Source organism: Spea bombifrons, chromosome 2, assembly GCF_027358695.1.
Source record: "Spea bombifrons isolate aSpeBom1 chromosome 2, aSpeBom1.2.pri, whole genome shotgun sequence".
NCBI lineage: Eukaryota > Metazoa > Chordata > Amphibia > Anura > Pelobatidae > Spea > Spea bombifrons.
The window spans coordinates 13,062,229-13,083,646 of record NC_071088.1 but is presented as its reverse complement, the minus strand read 5'-3'; the positions used below and the strand labels follow the sequence as shown (position 1 = coordinate 13,083,646).

The 21,418-nt window shown below is 39.0% G+C and overlaps 1 protein-coding gene across 1 annotated transcript; it reads right to left on the bottom strand.

The window, feature by feature from the left end:
* Positions 1 to 5,107: 5,107 nt before the first annotated feature.
* On the bottom strand, positions 5,108 to 20,281 carry LIPI (lipase I). Its single transcript, XM_053456809.1, has 10 exons — positions 20,108 to 20,281; positions 12,348 to 12,724; positions 12,150 to 12,258; positions 10,881 to 10,982; positions 9,557 to 9,646; positions 8,576 to 8,743; positions 7,976 to 8,071; positions 7,017 to 7,128; positions 6,458 to 6,631; positions 5,108 to 5,583 (listed from the first exon to the last, which is right to left on the bottom strand). Exons 1-10 carry the CDS (start codon positions 20,172 to 20,174, stop codon positions 5,496 to 5,498), a joined length of 1,383 nt encoding a protein of 460 aa, XP_053312784.1. The 5' UTR covers positions 20,175 to 20,281; the 3' UTR covers positions 5,108 to 5,495.
* Positions 20,282 to 21,418: the final 1,137 nt, after the last annotated feature.

Below are 21,418 nucleotides of genomic sequence, written 5' to 3'. Positions count from 1 at the left end.
CATTTAATAAGAATGACAATAGAACGTTTGCTTCACTGGATGAACCTCTGCATGTTCTCTGCAACAGAGTGAATTTAACTCTGCATTTTAATTAACATGCATAGAACACACTGGGCAACTAGGTCACTTTATAAAGAGCAAACTAAAGCGTTCCATCTAGTGGAAAACCAAGTATTTATGACGGTGTTATGGATTTGCTTGTACAGATCATAAACAGTGCATTTATTATATATGCTATGATTGTTTCCTAAATGTAAATTTACCCCGGGGAATCTTCTTACAAGGAGAAAGCTATTACTGGGACTTATAACTTCCTATTAGAATAAATAGAACACTATCCAGTCCAGCCCAAAACAATGCAAAAAGAGAAAACTCATAAAAGTGAACAGAAAATATCCATTGAGGAAGTCAATCCTCCATAAAGTCCTTAATGGTCAGACTTGATGGGTCAAATGATTCTCATCTGCCGTCAAAGTCTGTGGTTCTATTTTGTTAATCTTGAAACCCCCAGTGGCTGCATGTGGAACTGCAAGTGATGTGTATTACAAAAAGGTAATCATCAGGTAAGCATCAGGTAATGTTTCCAAATTTTTAAATACAGCCTAGTGGGCTATGTCTCCTTTAATGGATGGGCTGGTCTCAGGGCTAGGGGGGGGAATTGCTCCCTGGGCAACTATGAGGGGCAGGTACAAATTATAAAAAAATGGCCAGCCAAGAGTGACCCTTTGGAAGACAGGCACTCAACATGACATTGTATGGCCCCGCAGTAGTAAGCACTGCATCCAAGCAGGAATTAAACCAGGGTATATAGGCTCAATGACAAACCATGTGTCAGGAACCTCAGGATTAAAACCAGGGACTGTGAGCATGGGAGACCATTCTCCTACCCATGTCTCCACCAGGAGGCTCTGGTCACTGGGATTTCTCCTCATGCTCCCCTGATATCCTTGTTCAGGTTTCTGACACACCTATGGCCTTTATATACCTGTGTCCTTCCCAGCTTCCCCTGATGGAACATTGCACTTCCTGGCCCTGCAGCATTGTTCGTGTTGTTGCTTGATCCATGCATTTTGTTTTTAACCTCTGGCTCTGGACTCCATTTTTGTCCCTGTTTAAAAATGTGTTGGAAAACAGGTGATAAACATACAGACATTTGGGCTCTAAAATACTGACACCTTCATTTTGAAGTAGACCAATGAGATCATGAACACCTTTATTAAATAATGACCATATGAAAGGTGAAGACAGGAAAATAAGGCCTTCATACTAAGATTACGAATATCTTTAAATAATAGAATTTTTGTATGTATTATTGGTAATTTACATTTGCATTAATTTGCCACCATCTTTCCCTAAGATGTATATATTTTATAAGTTTAGTTTATACCAGTACCATAGAGTCAGCTGGTTCTAAAACAGACAAAAATAATAAATATTGCTACTGGTACATTTTATTATAGGTTGTGAAGTGATACCTCAGAAAAATACCGTATCCCTTTGTGGCCTTCTCTGACAGAAAATGGTCTATTAACTTTTCCTGCAAAGCTATTGAAGTTTATTATGACAGCAAAATTACTCTGATGAACAAAAATATGTTTTGCAAGCAATTTCGGAAAAAGTAAATAACAAACCTAGTTTATCAAATTGTGTAGCCTTAAAAAGCCAGATTTTCTGTCCAACATTGGTTAGTGCAGATAAAGAACAGCATCTTTTTCAAGCCCAATGTGCTCTAATTAATAAAGAACTGTCCAAGTGTCCTTTTCCCAAACTGGTAAGAAAAAAAAGCTATATCTTCCCTTTAATGTGTCCTTTTGTATAAGAATTTAAGCTTTATGGACCTACACCACCTTGTGCGTTCAAGGTGCTCCTTGTTCATACCCAACCTCTAAGTAGGGAAGTCACCATCTTCAAGGTAGATGGCTTTGCGGTGGGTTTCCTCTCCACCTAAAATACAAATGACACTAACCTTTGTGTATATGAAGCTATATTTTATAAATTATCCTAAAATTAGATGATCGTGAAATACGTAAAATTTCTTTAATAGTTACACCACACTTTTAATTTTAGCTTAAACTAAAGAGAAAGGGCAAGAATAAAAGACAAAAGGGGCACTCATCTAAGCAAAGTCTCTGATCTTCCAATTGAGAGCAAAGTAATTTTGTAATTATGTTCAAATGAGCAGTAGTGTGTCCAGATCCCCTTGATAATAACCGATAGGGAATTATAACACAGAGATTATATAAAACCGACACATCATCATATGATTAATATATTACATAGTTACATAGTTAGATAGGCTGAAAAAAGACATGCGTCCATCCAGTTCAGCCTTTCCTATATCTGTTTATTTCTTGCTGTTCATCCAAAAGAAGGCAAAAAAAAAACGGGGGGGGGGTTCCTTCTTGACCCCAGAATGGCGGTCAGATGTCTCCTTTTATTCTATTTTAATCATGAGTTAATTGAGCTTAGACGTGGCTACAGATTTCAAGACATGGTTTTAGGACATCTAGCAACCAATGAATTGGTACAATCAGCAGTAACAGCTAAGGACCATGTTTCCAAAGTTTGTTCCAAATGCCTGTTTTTCATCCATGACACGCAGTAAATGGAATCCTGTTGGAAAAACACAGACATAAGACTCCTTTGACCTTTCCTCTTTTCTCCCACTATCTCCCACTGGGCCATCCTGGTTGCAGCTTCAGAAGTATGTTTCCTCGTCATTTCCCTTAACCAGTGGTGACCGGTGGCATTTGGATTGAGCACGGCATATTTATCACGTTCTTTATTTCCCTGCCCATCAAAAGGTCTGCATAAAACCACATAGACTTGAGGCAGTAAAATATGATCAATATAGATGGAGTACGAGGCATAAATTGGAGGTAATAGAAGTAGGTCCTCCTTAACATAGCTTCAACAGCATGCCATATGAAACTTAATGGAGAGTTTCACTCTGACCTTTTTTTTATTTTTTAAATAAAACAGAAATCCTTGTTCCGGTCATTTCCCCGACAACTTTAGTAACTTACCGTGTTTCATGTTTAAAGCTTCATTTGTAATTTAATGGAGTGCGGAAACATTCTTTGTTCTATGCCAAGTTTACATTGGAGCTGCAAAGTCACGGTGTCCTTAATTTACTCAGCTGAGTGGAAATGGCTCTTTAGTTTGTACCAGATGCTTAATATAAGGACTTGATCTGATTCATTTGTATAAAGGAACATCCATGTTAAATGATGATAAAATGTTAATTGTATCATTTGAAGTACCCTTTGGATTTTCTCCCTTATGAAATCAGAGAACAAAAAGGAAACTTGTAGGAAATGTTTAACCTTGCTTTGTTAAGATTCATTTGGATTGTGTATTTTATAGTATAAGAGAAGGAATTTCTTACCTAGTAAAGAAATTCTAAACATTCAAAAAAAGGCTATATTAAGAGTATTTTGAAATGATAATTTTAACACAACAATTCGTTTCTGATAGTTGTGTAGAGAAGTCGGTGACATGGGAATTTCGTCTGAGTTATAACACGAAGATACAGAATCCAACAGAAGACATCACAATAGTTATGAAGATATTATGCACATGAATGTAGAGGCATCATCAACACAACCAAGGTTGTTTGGTGAATTGTATCTGTTTTGTAATGCAAGGATAATCACTTGTACACATACAGATACATGGATACAAAGCTTTGTTCTTCAATGACAATTCAGATTAGTTCTCTTTCTTCTGGCCAATTCGAAGAAAACGGACAGAAAATATGTAAGCAAGCAGGCAGAGCAGTTTAGCTTAAGAAGAGAGCCAGTGGCAGCAATTAGGAGCAGAGCTGGAGCGCTCTTCGTAATTCCCACCAGCTAAATGCAGCCAACCACTGGCGAGAGAGTGTGTCCATTAAAATCAGTGGGAGCACCTAGTTGCGTATGCTCATGTTAGACCTACACTAGAAAACATTGTAGCCGCTAGCACTGAAGCTGGCTGGAGGCAAGTAGCTCTTGCTTAGGTACTGGTGAATATGAGAGGCTTTCAGCTTTAAGGCAAGGTAGCTGGAGGGAAGGGAAAATAATAAATGTATAGAGAGGATCCTGGTGAATGTATCTCAAAATGTTTTTACATTCAGCATGAAACACATATGAAGCCTGGAGTAACCTTAAAATATGACAATCGTTCAGGTGGGATTGTGAGCAGGGATAGAGATCTCCGATAGACTTCAAGGGATGAAAGATGAGTTCTAGGTAAAATGTAATCAAATGTTATGCTTAAAATCACAAATCAGTGTTCCTCAAAGTGCTAAAAAAAACGTGTTATACAACATTATGTGTTCCCATACAATCAGTAGTAGTTTCAGAAAAAAGAAAATAGTAGAGTGTTTTACGTCCCAAATCAAGCCCACAAATCCTCTCAACCCTCACACTTCATAGCCTTCCCCTATACATGATCTAAAACCAAGCAGTCAATTAAATGAAACTTTTTTTTTAATTATACATTATTTTTTACAAAAAAAACTCTAAATATAAAATCAGTCATATTTCTAAATAAATCTTATTCTGTGCAGTATCAAAATCTGTGTCATTAATTTCATAAATAATCAACAAAATACAATACAATTTATATGATACAAACTGCATGTGAACAAAGGAGGTCAGATTATTCCGGTTCACTATTTACAGTCGAACCTGCCTAAGGGGCAATCGTCTTGAATCACCTTTGGCCTAGCGAGTCCTCGCGGCTTCCAGATCAATAGGACTGGCTTCAAAAGTAAGAGGATCATGAGTTGATAAAACATTTTTATGTTTCACATGAGTAAAGTGATGAAGTTAGTGCTTATAGGACTGTAAGCCAAAGCATTACGTATGTACCACATAGGGGTGTCCAACCTGCGGCCCTCCAGCTGCTGCAGGACTACATCTCCCATAATGCTCTTTCAGCAAAGGGGCTGGCTGAGGAGTATGGGAGATGTAGTCCTGGAGCAGCTGGAGGGCCGCAGGTTGGACACCCCTGAATGCTTTATTAAACTAGAATTATGTGAAAATATAGTTTCCCTTTAGGCATTAAGTGAGAAATGTGCAAAATAGAGCCTTCTTATAATAGTAATTAAAACCATTCTTTTAGATTTTCTCCTTCTCCAACATCATTCAGATCATATTTTTTGAATTAGGACCGGAGTAATTCTGGCGCTAAGTGCGTACTCCTTATTCATCAAATTAGAAATGTTTGATAAGAAGTCCGTAGCCATCTTTTTAATCAAGCAATCACCCGTCAGGAGCCTGGCCAATTTCTGAATTACTTCTTTAAAAAAAAAATCTTTAAATTTATTAGGTGGTTCATCGTGAGGAGAGACAGAAGGTCCATAATCCTTTGACGAGTGCAATACCCGAAGAACAAAGTTGGAATTGCTGGAGACTTCACAAAACTTCTTTCTGCTTCCCATCCATTGCGGTGCGGAGATCAGGAGGCCTTCCAAGAGAACGGATCGATCTGCGGCAGTAAATTTTAGCTCGTTACAAGTTCGTGTTTTCACATGGGATTGGCATAAATTCCATTTCAACGTTCTCGAGTAACACAAAGTCGTAACGGCACAGGACTGGTCTGAAAAAAAAATAGTAGATTTAAACAATGCATTTTAAATATTGTTCAAGTGGCAATCACACAAATGACATAAAAAAAAAAAAACGGAATATCAGGGGCATTTTATACGGAATAAAACAAACGAACACAATAGAAAGCTCTGAATTTTAGTTGGAAATTCAGTTGTGTTTTGGTTTTTCTTGAGAGAGAGAGAGAGAGAGAGACGAGTTTCATTTCCACACAAAAAACTCATTTGTGTTTCATCAAAGGTCTAGATGCAAATTTTCTTATCCAAAGATATTTTTTGAATCATTTTTGGTTCTTGTGGACAGGTCTATTGTACACCCTTGCATAGCGAGCGCCACCATTTATAAAAGTGGAAACCACAGTTAGGAAAACTAGGTTTTCTGATAAAAATTCTGCAAATGCCCAATATAAGCCATAAGCCTCATTGCGGACATTGCTGTTCAAATCTGCACACTTTGTCTGTCCCAAGCTAAACATTTTAAGTAGATAGCTCAAGAAGAGAGCCTTTATGTTTGGCAGGCAAATCAATATATGGCCAACTGGTAGATTTGTTTTCTCAGATACAAGATTAGGTATGTTACTGAAAGGGTGGTAGATAAGTGGAACAGCCAACCAGCAGAAGTAGTAGAGGCTAACACAGTGAGGGAATTCTAACATGCATGAGGTAGGCATAAAGCTATCCTGAATCTAAGACAAAACCAAAGACTGGTTAAAGCTTTAGTCTTTACAAGAGAAACGGGCCGAATGGTTCTTATCTGCCGGCAAACTCTGTTTCTATACAGATATTACACTACATAACATATTTCAGCACATGGAACAGCGTTATAACTCATTAGATCCGTACTCAACGATGAAATAAAGCATTTACCTGTGCGGATTGGTGATTGGTCTCAGTCTCATCCACAGAACTCGCAGTTTGTACTTGGGTCCTATGAACGACCCAGTTGTAAAGGTCACTAAAACTTTTGATATTCTTTCAAAGTCTTTATCAAATTTAGCAAGCAGACTCACTTCTTTACAGTATTCAAATGCAGCAGGATCCCTTCAATTAATAGAAAAATATATAACTAAACACAAATATAATATTCATATAATAAAATACTGACTAAACGAATACAGGTTATAAGGATATCCGCTTTTGGCAATATTTCCAAAGTTACGAAGAGTCACCTGAGCTACGAGTATGTTACGGCACCAAGAATCATTGAATTGAATAATGAGTAAATAGCTTGGAAGATGACTACACCATTGCCATTTGCGTATCACCTCTACCCCTTTATAAAGTGCCTTATGACACTAAGTGAGCCGGGGGGGGGGATTAACCCCTTCAGTACTTGTAAAGCTTACACTACTTAGTCTCAAATTTGCAACAAAAAATATCTTCATATAAACTCTCTTTACTCTTCCTCTCGTAAACCGGTACTTACTGATCCAGTTTGGATTCCGTTACATTTCCATCTGAAGACACTAATTTAATGTTGATATATCCCCTCCTCGTTTTACTACTCCACGTAAAGAAGTCCAAATGATAATGATACACTACAACACATTTATAAAAAGGTTATTACCATCAGTGATACAAATCGTAAAGTCATATAATGCTATTATAAACATTATTATACAATATCATGTGATATATCACACACACACACACATATATATATAAATAATTAAAATGTACATGTGTTTATAGATATGCAGACAGAATATCACATTTTATTGCTTCCATAGCACAAAAGACAGGTAGAAAGATACAGATATCTATAGCTAAGTATATAGAGGGGTCGATATTAGAGCCTTGGAATGTTGTTTTTTCCCCCCACTAATTAGGATTTTGAATAATATAACCACGCATCACTGAACGCGGGTTTTAGAAACAGGCTTTTCACAGCCGAGTGTTTAGCCCTGGAACTGCAGCTCTCATCCCCCCGTGTATTCGCTACACTTGCATGAAATCAAGGTCAAGTTCGGCTCTTGTTCTGTTTGTAGCGAGACGCGCAGGAGCCCACTTGGTCCCCGACGTGCCGCAGATAATTGTACTTTGCATGTCCTTACTTCACAGAGAAAGATTAAAGATCACCGTGCAGTCAAAGCAGAGAACGTCTCTGGGCTGTTACCACACGGTGACATTTAAATAGATCCCACTGTGAAAAGAGAAACATGTCAGACGAGCGCGGATCAGCCTTCATTCTACCAACACATCCAAGGGGGCCAAGCAAAAGACTAAAGTATATACCCAGAGCATCCTTTCCACGTTCTTATTATTCACATTCCGCATTATTCAGTCCAAAGCAATTAATGTTCCCAACAAATGTCGCCAACTTCCCCAAGCCATTATTATCTCAGCCCGACAGCTTTTATTTTATGCAAATTCTATTTCACTTACTACAAAATGGTTTTTCCGAAGCTGTATCAAAATAGGCTTTTGTCATGGGAGGATTCTTCGCCACAAGATAACCTTTCCACTTATCAGCATAAAAACCTGAAAATGCATACATTAGGCAATTAATTACCAAATTCTGTATTATTCACAGAAATGTGCTTCCCCACCAACTGTTTACATATATTATATATGGTATTAAAATACATTGTTTCTTTAAGTAAGAATGTGACCGATTGCCCCTTGGTTTATATGTAGCAGCTGTTTTTTTTGTCATGTAACTTGAATTGTTCACTCTGGCCCAGGTGTAGGATTGCTCCAGAAAGAAGGGTTTCAGGAAATGGCTTCCATAACTTTTCCCGCCCAACCCTCTACTGGGTACCCAGTCTGGGTGAATGATTATGATGGAGTTGGGTTCCATCAAACCCTGAAAGCATCAAGAGAGAAAAAACTGCTGGAACCACAGTAACAAAATGTATATGTTCTAAAATCTATAAATGCTCAACTATCCTCCAGGGAGTCCTTTTAGTAAACCAAAAAAGATTAAACAGTATTGCAAGGCACATTTGTAGAAATATGGCGTAAAAAATAAACTTCTTACTGTACCTAAAACAGGACAGCTCAGGGGTGAGAACTCTTTACAGTCAATGCATTTTCCCATCCGGTAACTTCTGTAACTATCGCATGGAAATCCAACAATGTCACAACTCTTAGTCAACGAGGAGAGGTACAGAAACACTGATCGTTGGTGATCACACTTAAAAAATTGAGACCCTGAAGAAAGCAAATAGGAAAAAGAATACATTTATCACTTGCAGCAGCAAAAGGTAACCAGTGCTAGAGTTTTCCCACGTGATCGGAATATTGAACCCAAGGCATGTATTCGTGTGGTTTCGTGTTCGGATGCAACTAGTACTGCTCTATCAAGAAAGTACCAGGCTTAATTGGATCGCCTGGAGAACTATACTATGGGTTTAATAAGTGAACCGCTATCACCAGGCACCAACCTCACCGAGCTGCACTCTTGGTCGACTCAATCAGGTTTATTCATTAAACCAGAAGATGGCAGGAGTCTGCAGGAGAAAAGTTGTTGGAACTCCTTGAATTTACAATGCGTAACAAAGGGCTCTGCCTGGCGAAGAAGGGTTGAGCTGGACATGTATAATGCATTGTTTGAACAGTGTAGACACTTTGAAGAATTCTCACTATGTAGCTGTTACATTCAGCTCGGCTTTGGATTCGAGCAGCCATGGGACTTATTGATGATCTACCTGGAACCAAGTACCTCCCCTGATCCAGATAATGGTCATTCTGACTTTGTGTGCTGCTGTTTAAAGGCCTAAAACAAGGAGTAGCTGAAGCAGATACTCTGAACCTGGGATCCCATAGCTGGGGTGCAGCAAGAAGCATCTTCATCTGAACAACACAGAACACAGGACTCTTATGTTTAGAGAGTCAGCAGCATTCAGGCCTTAGATGGGAGCTTGTGATAAGATGATTGTGTTTCATTCTAGAACTCCATATAGTCTTCGTATGAGACTGCCCTTGAGAGGTGTCTGGACTTTAGATGAAGCATTATTGTCTTACCAGATAATATGGATTTTGGACACCCAGGCTGATCAGTTCCTCCATTTGGGTAGAAGTCAATATGTCCTAAATTTTCCCTGTAGCCCAGACCTTTATTAAGAAAAAAATAAATAGTTTATTGCTTTTTAATTCTTTAAAACGCATTGAATATCAAATTCCATCTTTCTTTTATACAATTTCCCCTATTAAACCAAATACACACACACACACATTTTTATTCAATCTCACAAGGAGTACTTCGTCCTCGTAACATACTGATATACTATCTACAGCACCATAACTAATTTTTCAATTATTGCCTTTGAAGGTTCAATATGCCAAAAAATGCAGACAGTCTTTATGAGATTATTTTAGTCTGATATGTGGCAGTTGGCACTCTAACAGTTCAATTAATATGATAAGAAAGTAATTGCTATAGTTTCCCCTTAAGAAAAACAAAATATTAGGGAAAAGACAGGTTAACCGGCTCCATGTCAGTTTAGTTTAAGTGGTCCTAGAAGTGGGATTCAGCCGGTTCTTGCCAGTTCACGCAAACCGTTTCTTAATTACCCTATTATAGGCTGCACCTTTTCCCTAGAATCAGTGTTTAGCGTAATTCATGACGCCCGGGACGGGTGTTTTTTTCATTTAGCCCCACTGCGTGTAAGCAGGGTTAGGATTCAGATCCCCCTCAGTGCTGCAGGGACCTGGATTCTTCTCTGCATGATGCAGACAACCCCCGCTGCCGGCACGTCCGCCTGGGCTTCTATGAAGGAGAGCCGACGTTACATGACCTTCCAGTGCTCTATAGAAGCCCCAGCGGAAGTACTGGCCGGCAACTGCGGAGGTTGTCTGAGTGGATCACGCAGACGTGCACTGGCTGCCAGAGAGGAGTATCCCCCTGCAGCGCTGCATGAGACCTGTAGCCTCCTTTTTTGGGAGGCTTATTGGGGCGTACTCTTTGTTTGAGCTCGCTACCACCTCTCCTGTCCATGAAACCCTGTATGTAATCACTCATTTGCAAATGTCATCCCTAATCACCCATCTACTTTAGTGAAATTAGTAGGGATAACATATGAAAAATGATTGTAGACCAGAAACGTATCTCAATAGAATTCAGCCCACTGGACTATTCTATTATTTGATAATCTATTCAATGGTGTCTATAGATTAAAATTAGATTAGTACTATCTGTCATTTTTGCTTTTTGTGATTTCCCCCCCCCCTCCGGCAACCTGCAGATGAAGAAAAAGTCCTCTGAGGTCCCGAAACGTTCCCCGATTCTTAACTTCCACGAACAAAGAATGACACTACTTATTAAGAATGTTGATATAATCTATATTACCATCAATATCTGTATGAACGACATCAACAAATTTAGCATCGCTGTAGTGTAACCTCTCCTCTGGAGGCTTTCCATTGAATAAAGGTCCGGCTGGGTCAAGACCTACGAAAAAAATAAATAATTATAAACAAAAAACATTCTTGTTTCTTTTTATTAATGGTTGCAATCCAGTCTTCAAAAACAGCATAATTGCAAAGCATGAGAAATATTGTACAATATGTTGCGATTTGCAAAATGAAAAATATATTTCATGCATATTCTAGTCTGCCCATTATTGTTTAAATTACTTTTGATGTCAAATAATGTGTTTTACAATGTACGACTTTGTCTGGGAAACAAAATATGCTACAAGCTCTGTTAATAAATGCTACAGCATAAATCACTGGAAATGAAAACATCTCATGAAATTACCAGTAGGAAATTGCTTTTTAATCCATAATTCATTTGCTTGTTTTCACCAGTAGCCAGAATCCAATACATTATGTGCTCACCTTTAATTTAAACTGTAGACTACAATAGAGAAGACCCAGACTAACATATTAAATAAACACAAAGGTTTTATATTTTATAAAAATACAAAAAAAATAAACTATTCAGAATATATCGGCTCAGAAAAGCCAAAATTAGGTAATGAAAAAACTGGAATGTCTGACCTAGAGTGTGAATGGAGAATTGTGAAAAGTACATAAACCCCCGGGTACTGTGCCTTTTGTCTACAAAGAACTGATTGGCACTCAATGGTTTATATAAAATAAGAGCTAAAAGATTTATAAGAAAAAAAAATATTCAGTACTGTGCAAAAGTTTTAGGCAGGTGTGTAAAATGCTGTACAGTAAGAATGCTTTAAATTGTGTGTGTAAGTGTGCGTGAGCATGGATGTGTAAGTGTGCATGAGCATGGATGTGTAAGTGTGCGTCAAACACACCCCAAAAGTTATAGTGGTATAAAGGTGATGAAAACCCCCTCCATATACAATTAAGGGGTAGCAAAGGCATTATTAAGCCCTAGTCTACTCCAACCAGACAGGCCGGAAGACTTGTTTTCCCCTCAGAAATCACAACTGCAAGGGATTCTGGGTAGGGTTTAAATTTCAAGTGAAATGGGACACTGAAGAGCTAAGACATTGTTTCATTCTAGCTTGGTTACCCCCAAAGTTCTGTAACAATGAACTTGTCTTGCTGAAGTTGCGTGGATCACAGAAAATTCTTAAATAGGAAATCAGAATCATTTTGTATTTTTTATAATTTTTTTAAACCAAGAATAAGTTACCTGTTATGCGCCCAATCGAACCATTGTACATTTTCCCAACAAATCCAGAAATATGGGCTCCCAGGCTTACTCCCAACATGTAAATGGAATCAAGAGAAGCACCCTGATCCTGTGGAAACAGTGTAATTTAATCCATACTGTCAATACAGTGACGTATTTAAGACAGATCTGGTCAAAGAAATCTGTATTTTTCCTTACCAGCATTTTGTCAATTAGATGTTTCAATATATCTGCAACTTTTCTGGTTTTCTCAGCCGCATGGTGATATAACACGGTTGTGGCCCCTCTGTTCCAATCTACAAATATAATATTAAAGTCTTGAATGGAAAGTAATTTTTTGACGATTTCATCTATCCAGACGGGTGGAGCTCCTGTCGGTCGGTATCCATGTGTGATAAAAATGGTTTTCCTTGAGACATCTAGGTATTGAAAAGCGGTTGAATTTTCAATGTTTAGATTCCCGGCACAGTCTGGATTCTGCTTTGTATAAAGTAATAGTTGTACTTTCAGGTCTGTTCCAATGATGGCATTATGTATATTGAGATCTGTAAATGTATAACATTTTTCTTCTGTTTCTAAAAACAAAACAAAAAAAAAAAAACATTTTGAGTTTTGAAGGACTGTTCATTTGGAGATTTTTATATAATTTTAACACAGCTTTGCATGTCTTCAGACATGATGACAATGATGTACTTTATTATAATTATAGGAAATAAGCTAAGTCAATGTATTCAAAATGTATTATTGATAATGTGACAAAGAAAAATCATGTCATCATATTGCTTACTAGACTTGTGCATTCATATGAACATGCGTTTGTCATAGGCATGAGGGGTTGCTTGCTGCCCTTGGAAATTCAAATAGGCACACAGGAACAACAGCAGGGGAGGTAGAAAAAGTAGGTTAAATAAAGTTATAAAGCTTTTATTAAATGATGTATACACCTGCTGTCAGAGTGGTTTGTCTGCTCTCTTCCTCTCCCTCTGGTCTCCTCCCTTTCACTCTGGCAGTTGTTCCTTCACAGGCACAGAGTCCCTGCGCAGTGACACAGTTTGCATGCTGCAGACACCAGGTAGTTTATTTCAAACATGTCTCACCACTACAGTTAGCTAATACACCAGCTGTTAAGACTACATTTCCCATGACTCTCAAGTCAGTCTGAACCTCATGGGAATTGCAGTTATAGACTGAGGTTGAGGAGACCTACACTGCACACTAACTTTTTTGTTGTTGACTACAGCTCCCATGATATAGATAGCCATTACTGGCTGAACACCATAGGAATCGTAGACCGGGGTAGTTGTGGATAAACTTTTTATGTTGCGCAGGTACATGCTGGTGTGTTAGCTACTATTATGGTCATGACATTTTTCCTATGAATGAGAAACTAACAATCTCCCACCAGGACTACTGGACAAACCATCCACTTCTCCTCCGAAATATGGAGCGCCATTCTTTCACTGACAACACACTGGTGGCTGCCCAAATATTTGAGGACAGTACTACTGGAGCTGGTGTAGACACACAGGTTGACAAGATGGGTATAAGGACAGCAGGAGATCCTTTCTACTAAATGCTAAACAAACTCAGCAAAAGCTAAACAAAAAACGAATCCAAATTAAATTTGCTTGCCAGGCATGTCTACTACTTACAATAAAAAAAACTATAGCTGTATTAATTAATTGTAGCTCTTAATGAATGAATACTTGAAAAAACATAATATTCAGGGATATAATCTTTAATTATGGGGAAACAGCTTATTGATCCAAGGAGAAATATGACTGTCATTTTGGGGTCAAGAAGGAATTTTTTTCCCTGGTTAGTGCAAAATTGGAAAGAGCGAAACCGGGGTTTTTTTGGCAACAAATTAAAGGATATAGGAAAGGCTGAACTTGATAAACGCATGTCTTTTTTCAGCCTATATAACTATGTAACTATGTAACCCCCTCTCCAAAAAATGTAGGGATGTGGCAAACCCTGGCATAACTACCGAGGTCTTAATAGGCTGTGAAGCCAGGGGCATTTTCCAACCGAGCTATTACCCTGGCTTCTGTAGGTGTGACCTTCCATCAATATCATTCATTAAATATACCTAATGCTTGGGAAAGTAAGTGGAGGCCAAGCTGCACAGTCACCATTACTGATTTCCGTCAGGGAATACCAGCTGGATGACTCCGTTTCTAGGAACAGGTTTGCAAGAATTGAAGGACACCAGTGACTTTCCACAAACTCATGATATTGGCATGCATTAGAAAATCACCATAGTTTGTGCCAACATATAAACAAACTTTAATTTAGACCTGATAAGAGGATGAACGGTATATACACCTATTTAGGGTTTATTAATTGAATCACTTTAATGTACAAAACAAAACATTAGTATTTGCAATGAGAGGCTTGGTTTGTGTTTAATTTAATGTCATCATAAGTCGGATTTTGCCCCAACAGCTGCTCCTGGTAAAGACTAACATCACAGCGTGACTCAACTTCTTTGAAATATGCAAAGTTAAGTCACTCTTCAACTCCAACAAAAAAAACGGGATTTACAAGTAAACGCCATGATGTTTGCAGAGTTTTTGTCATCTAGTCATTGAGAGCCTCCTACCTGAGTCAGCATCAACCAAACTGAACTTTCGCCCTCAAACGTTGCGTTAAGATGACGTATTATGCACTATTAAACCGCATGTTAATTAGCAAGTGAATCATATAGAGAGAGGCACTGGGAAGTAGCTTAATATGTTTTCCAGTTCCATTACTATACTGGGATGGGAGATGCAGTGGCAAATGTACACTACTGTCCCTCTCCTGAGGTTAAACTATAAAAAGGTGTCCATAGCAGCCCATGTGCTCACACTACAGCGTAATACTAACTATTCTATCTATGATTTTCGGTATAGCTGAGAACCTTGTAGATGACCAAGCGTCATCACCTTCAAGTGGAGAGCAGGCTGGTGGCCACCCGTACTGTAGAACCATTATTACTACAGTATTTAAAGACATGAGAACTATATAAGTAGATCAGAACTAGAGAGGTACGTCTCAGGGGTCGAAAACACTACTTCTACTACAATACTACTCATCGTACTTCATATTACTATCGGAAGCGTTCATAATGCATCCCTGGTGCTGATTTATGAACAAACCAAAAATGTTACTTATGTAAACTGGTGATTTCTATGGCCATTTTATGTCGAATCCAAAGTAGAATTGTCTTGATTTCTTGATTCCAGGAAGAGAAAAGACATCATCCACGGTTTCACAGACACACGGGGAAAACAATGTTTCATCAGAAAGTCCCAGGTATGTGAGCTACGCAATCATTTCACATACCTAGCTAACACAGGCCAGTGATAACTTGTCCTTTCCCAAATGTAAATATTTAATAATTGCAGATTAAAGCTTGACTTGTTACCCATTTTTAATAATAAAAATGACTATGCTAATAAAAGTTTTTATTCTGCCGCAATACAACTTTAATAAGAATCCAATACAGCAGCTCAAGTCCCAAAGTAAATGAAAAGTTACTGCATCCGGGCGCTGCAACATCAACGGGACTTGGATCCAGGTCTCAGCAGAAGACTCGATAAATATACAGCCGAGCACCGACTGACACCGGGTGAAATCAAGGGGCGTCCAGGTAAAAAAAAAAGTAAGATTTTATTACAGCCCAATGTGCTTTAACCCTAATCCACCCATGAGAATGTTACTGAATGGAGGTGTAAATAAATGCATCAGTTGGGAGCGCAGAGGGGGTCACATAACGAGATGTTACGGAACCACGCAGTAAAATATTGGCACAGCGTGTGAGTAGCCGTCCAGGCTCTGGACGAGGTAAGGATGTGGAGGTGTGATGATGTGTTAGTGCGAGTGTGTGAGTGTCGTAGTGCGAGTGTGTATCTGTACTTGTTCTTATGGGTCTGGCCCTCCAGATTGCTGGTCTGATGAAATGCGGCCCTCCACACCGATGCAGGTGGATATCACCGCTTTACGTGAAAACATTCCCTACCTTTCATTTTAACAAAAGGCACATCAATAGTACAGTTAATAGCTGCAATGTGCCCCGAGCATTCTGCGTTAAATATACGTAAGCACTCATTAAAATCTTATCTTCAAACCTGTAGGCAAAATAAATACTTAAGTACAGAAATACCAGAACATAATGCTGCCCCGAGGCAAAAGCCAGCAAAGCGTCCGATCTACTTGAAGAATTCTAGGCGGAGGAATGCCAGTAACCACAAAGGGTATGTCACGTTGAGAGTGGCCATGATCTCCAATTTGTTTTCCAGGGCGAGATATCTTTACTTTTATATCCCGTCTCCTACCAAGCCCAGGAGAAACGATTCAATGAAAAGCGACTGCCTCCTGACATTTTTACGTGGCAGGTTAGTACATGCGGTCCTAATGCTTTTCCCCCATGCAGTCGGGATCTGTAATGAATACAGCGGCGACTCCCCATCTCAGACAGGCCAGGTCTCAAAAATCAGCAAAAACTAAATTATATATATACAAAGCCACCTTACCATAATTCAATAGCGAGATATATTTTGTAATGAAAATATACAAAAACAGTTCTTTTGCACTAAAGAGATTAAAGCGTACAGTAAGTGCCCAGCGCTCCTTATCTTCATACCCCGCCAGGAACGCTTGGTGCCAAGACAGGCCCTAGCTAGGAATTATTAAACAGTTTGGAAATAATTGTCCCCTGTCCCTTTAAAAGCTTTGCACTGTTGATACCCAGGAATGTTTCTCCTACATTCACATTCCAACGTAAGTGACTCAGACGAGAACTCTACTGTATAAACAAATGGCATTTACTGAATGCGCGCATGCATACACACACATACATACGTACATACACACACACACACACACTGACACATACATACATACAGTGCTACGGTTAAAAACTGGCATATTAGAACAGACAGAGTGGCATGTACCAAACACACGAAAATGACATGACTGATTCTTTGAAACATCCCAATATTGTCAGTAAAAAAGTATTTATGAGTGTACAAAATATATGGCGGATATCAGTGACGTATCCTGGTCTAGGCCGGCAGATCCAGCAATCCCCCCGCAACAAAACTGGGTTGGGGGTGCATAATCCACCAAGAAGACCTGGTGTCCCTCTGCACAACGGGCCAGTTACAAATGTGATCTTTAATCTCCCAAAATGGCCCATTTACACTATGGAGGCTTAGCCGGCTCAGCAGAGCATCCATTATAAAGGTGTTACATGCCTTTAAAGACACAGTACGTCTTTTAATGCCTCGTCTATACACCCCTGCTTCATGCGTAGAAGTTGTTATTGATTGGAGACAAGAATAATTTATGGATGTTTGGAATAGGAATGAACCATACAATTCATCAATAATTTGACTATACACCTCCATGTAAGGGATGTCAATTCATGGTAATGCGGAATATTATGTTTAATAAGTTACAAAAATGTTAAAAAATAAAATACATTTTTGGTTAGTTTTTTTTTCATGTGTCTCAACTAACACATGCTGCTGAGCAGCACATTTCTATGCTCAAGGTTATAGATCGTGCTGGAATTATCATTTCGATTAGCATTGTGTACTAATTAGCTGCGTGTAAGTGCCTGCCGCCATTATTCTCAGATTTAGGAGTAAATTAGAACAGGCAAGAACACTGCTTGTTCACAGACAATGCTCCCAACGCGTTTTACCCCAGTGACCGGCTGTTACACAGGCGTGTTAGCCTGCGAGGGGAGGATTTTGCAGCAGAGGAACGGACGCCCTAGAATATGTCCCTGGCCTGTAGCCCAAGGACTAGTGAGACAGAATGGCAACTCAGGCAACAATACTCCTATTCACTCTGCAGAGGGGCGAAACGCGTTAAGCTTCCATGAGCTTTATTATTCATAAGGCTAGGTTTCCATTTGTTTTTTTTTTGCTAAAAACGCCTATAAAAACGCCAATAGCGCCACCTGGCGTTTTTTTTGTGAAAAACGGCTGCAGCCAGATGTTAGCTGTAATTCAATAGGAAATCGCAAAATGCCATTTCCACTTGGCGTTTTTCTGTTTGGCGTTTTTTCAGTCCTCTTTGGCGTTTTTCTGCTTTTTTGGGCTCTGTGGCAGTTTTTCAAAATTGCAGCATGTTGACACTGGCATTTTTTGCAAGAAATCTTGGCTTTTTTTCTCCAATAGAAGTCTATGGGAGAGAAAAAACGCCATGAAAAAGCCATGTGGGTTTATTGCCTTGGCGTTTTTTATGGTGTTTTTTCCACAGTTACAATGCAGAGGATGGACCCAGTATCTGTGTGTCCTACGAGAAATAGGCTGCAAACAAACAGTTTCACACAAAACAAAGTCCTGGACTGGTTCATATTGAATTTTACACCATTTGGAACAAACATGCCATTACAAACAAACATACGCGACCGGATCCTGCGTGCCAAAAGCAACAGCAAACAATTTGCACCATCATTTGGGGCCAATCTTCCCAGAGGAGCAGACATTCGAAATAAAGCATGCCTTACAAACCACAGAAAAGAGACAAAAGGGTCTACCAAGTAAATGACATCAGTTAGGGGCAGATACTTGCCATTTATCCTAATCCCTTTTAGCTGGGTGAAACTTCTAACTTGTAAAGGCTGGAAAAACTGCCTAAGATCAAAAAAAGCAATTTCCACAGAAAGGCTAAAACGCCAGAAAAAACTGCAGAAAAACGCCAAAACGCAGGTAAATGCAGTGGCAGTTTTCTTGGCAGTTTTCCTGGCGTTTTTCATCAAGAAAAAAACGCTGGACAAAAACCCAAGTGGAAACCTAGCCTAAGACATCTTCGCGGAGTTTTTCACTTTTTTATTTTGACCTTTGGCCGATGCTATCTTGGAAACACTACGTTTTCTCCTAGCACTTTATTTCATTACTTGATCTTCACAGACCGATACTTCCAGATTTAAGATCCTGTTCTGAGCATACTCTTTTGCTCCCCCCCCAAAAAAAACTAATTTTAGATATTATTGTGTTTTTACACAATTACTATGTATTTGCACAATTTTATTTTCTGCTTAACTAAGGCTTAAGCAAAGGCTGTATCTCAGGTATTGTCTGGGCTCCCTGCAAAGGAACACTACGTTGGAGGGTATTTTTTATTAAGTACTTTAACTAGCGTTGTCAAAGCTTGGAAGTCATACACGTCAAAATAAATTGTATTTCCATCATCAGTTTAACCTGGCAGGCGTAATCTATTGAAATAAAATATTCAGTAAGATATAAGTATATACAAATGTATTTACAAATAAATAGCAATATTATTATTATTATTATTAATAAAAAAAAATAATAATAATAATAAACACAATGTCCTGGTAGGGTCACCATATGCCGTTTGACACACACCCTAAAGTTACACAACCACACTCACAAAGAGAAAAGGTGAGGCAACTCACAGGATTAGGAATATCCTTTATGAGAAATAAACATTTATATGTTTGGTAAAAAAAAAAAAAATGTATTAAACAATACTCAGTTATTATAAAGTGCATTTAATGCAGCAGTTGACCTTTCTTTATAAAAAGCAATTCATATCCTCCTGATAACCAGCAAAGAAAAATCTCCCTCGGTTACCAAAACATTTTAATCATTACCTACACCTGTGCTATGCGAGTAACGTGATGTAATGTCATACGTGAAGACATTCCGCAACACGGCACCAGGTGAACCCATGAGAAATTCGGAGAGGAACTTATCTCCCCCGCTTCTCATGGAAACATTTATTGAAGATGACTTGAATTCAGGGGCAAGTAAAGTGTCCGTACTCCGTAACCGGACGCCGGTGTCAGTGACAAGGCTTGTGGAAGTCTTTAGGGTACGTATGGGGTACTTAGTCAAATGTCCTTCACAAAGAATGTTGCGGTCTACCCTTCCTTAAATCCAAGGTAATCAAAGCTAGTATGAAAAATGAAAGGAGAATCATTCTTTTCTTACCTGATCTCACTCCGTAAATGAGACAGACTGCCAGCACACAGCACTCCAAACACAGCTTCTGTGGCATAGGGGCAGATTCAGGGGACACCAGGCATGGAATTGGTGCGATCTATAACGCCCGTAAGCTGGTTACTCTCCAAGGGCTGGGGACGTCGGAATCAGGAAGTAAACGAGGAACTCCGGCACCTGTGACACCTTCTGGGCTCTACCTGAGCTCCTCCCTCTTAGGGTTAGGCAGTTTCATTCTGAAAAGCCAGCTGCTTCTCTTGCTAAATTAACCACGTATATGCTGCCAGGATAAATACATTGTTATATGGAGATGAATAGCTAAAAGACAGGTCCATCAGGTTCTATCTAAGCAGCTATGTTTTTGGAGGTTACACAATCCATTGTTTGCGGTTTTGACATTAAAGCATTACATTATTATTATTATTATTTATTGTTTTATATAGCGCTATCAAATTCCCTAGCACACTTGATTCATTCTGAGGTCTGTTAGGTACGGGGGACATATGTCGCTGGTTTTACATTAATGAAATGGTTTAGGGGGGTTCACAAACACTACATGCAGGAGATATCATAATACCTTTAGATTGTAAACGCTAAGGAGCTTCCCAGGGTCTTCTACCCCAATCTATGGGGCGAAAGATTACACAGCCTGGGGCATAAAGAGCTATTACATTTTAATGATATCTCAGCATCCCAGTGATATTCTCTGTGGTATATGACAGTCGAAATCACAAGTTATTTAATTCAGAATATCTTTTGGCATTTGTACCTTTAGTAGAAAATCTAGAGGCATTTCAACTTTTATTGATTTTGTTAAAATTCACAGCCAGATTGGTTGTTTCTGCCCTAGAATCACATCTGGTCCTGCGTAGAAGAGGGATCAATAAATACAAAATCAAAAACAAAACAGGACGTAAGGCAAGGAAAGGATGTATAGTGGATGTAGTTTAAAAAAAATACAATTGTAGCATAAAAATAAAGTTAGAAGAAAAGATGTAGTAAGTAAGGAAGACATGTTTAATGCAATGCAGCGTGTTCATTAACCAGTACAGTGCTGGCTGCTGCTCAAGAGGCTCATACGTCCAAACTGCAAATCGGCAGTGATGTTGGCATTCTAGACATTCTTCTTTATTAGAAGCGTTCAGGTCCGGACTGGCCATCTGGCACACCGGGCAAACATTCGCCTACTCTGGCGTCCAGCAGCTGGTTATGCCGCATGTCACAAGAGCATAACATGGTAGCACGCGGCCGCGCATATCCAAACGTCGGCCACACTTACGTCATCACGTTGAGTCCTCACAA

Bases quoted from the DNA above. Each gene is read 5' to 3' on its own strand.
- LIPI (XM_053456809.1), bottom strand. From the start codon at position 20,174: ATGCCACAGAAGCTGTGTTTGGAGTGCTGTGTGCTGGCAGTCTGTCTC. The intron at 9,647-10,880 runs GTAATATAGATT...TTCTTAATAAAG, and splicing joins CGTTCATACAGATATTGATG to GTCTGGGCTACAGGGAAAAT. The intron at 6,632-7,016 runs GTAAGTACCGGT...TATTAATTGAAG, and splicing joins ACGGAATCCAAACTGGATCA to GGATCCTGCTGCATTTGAAT.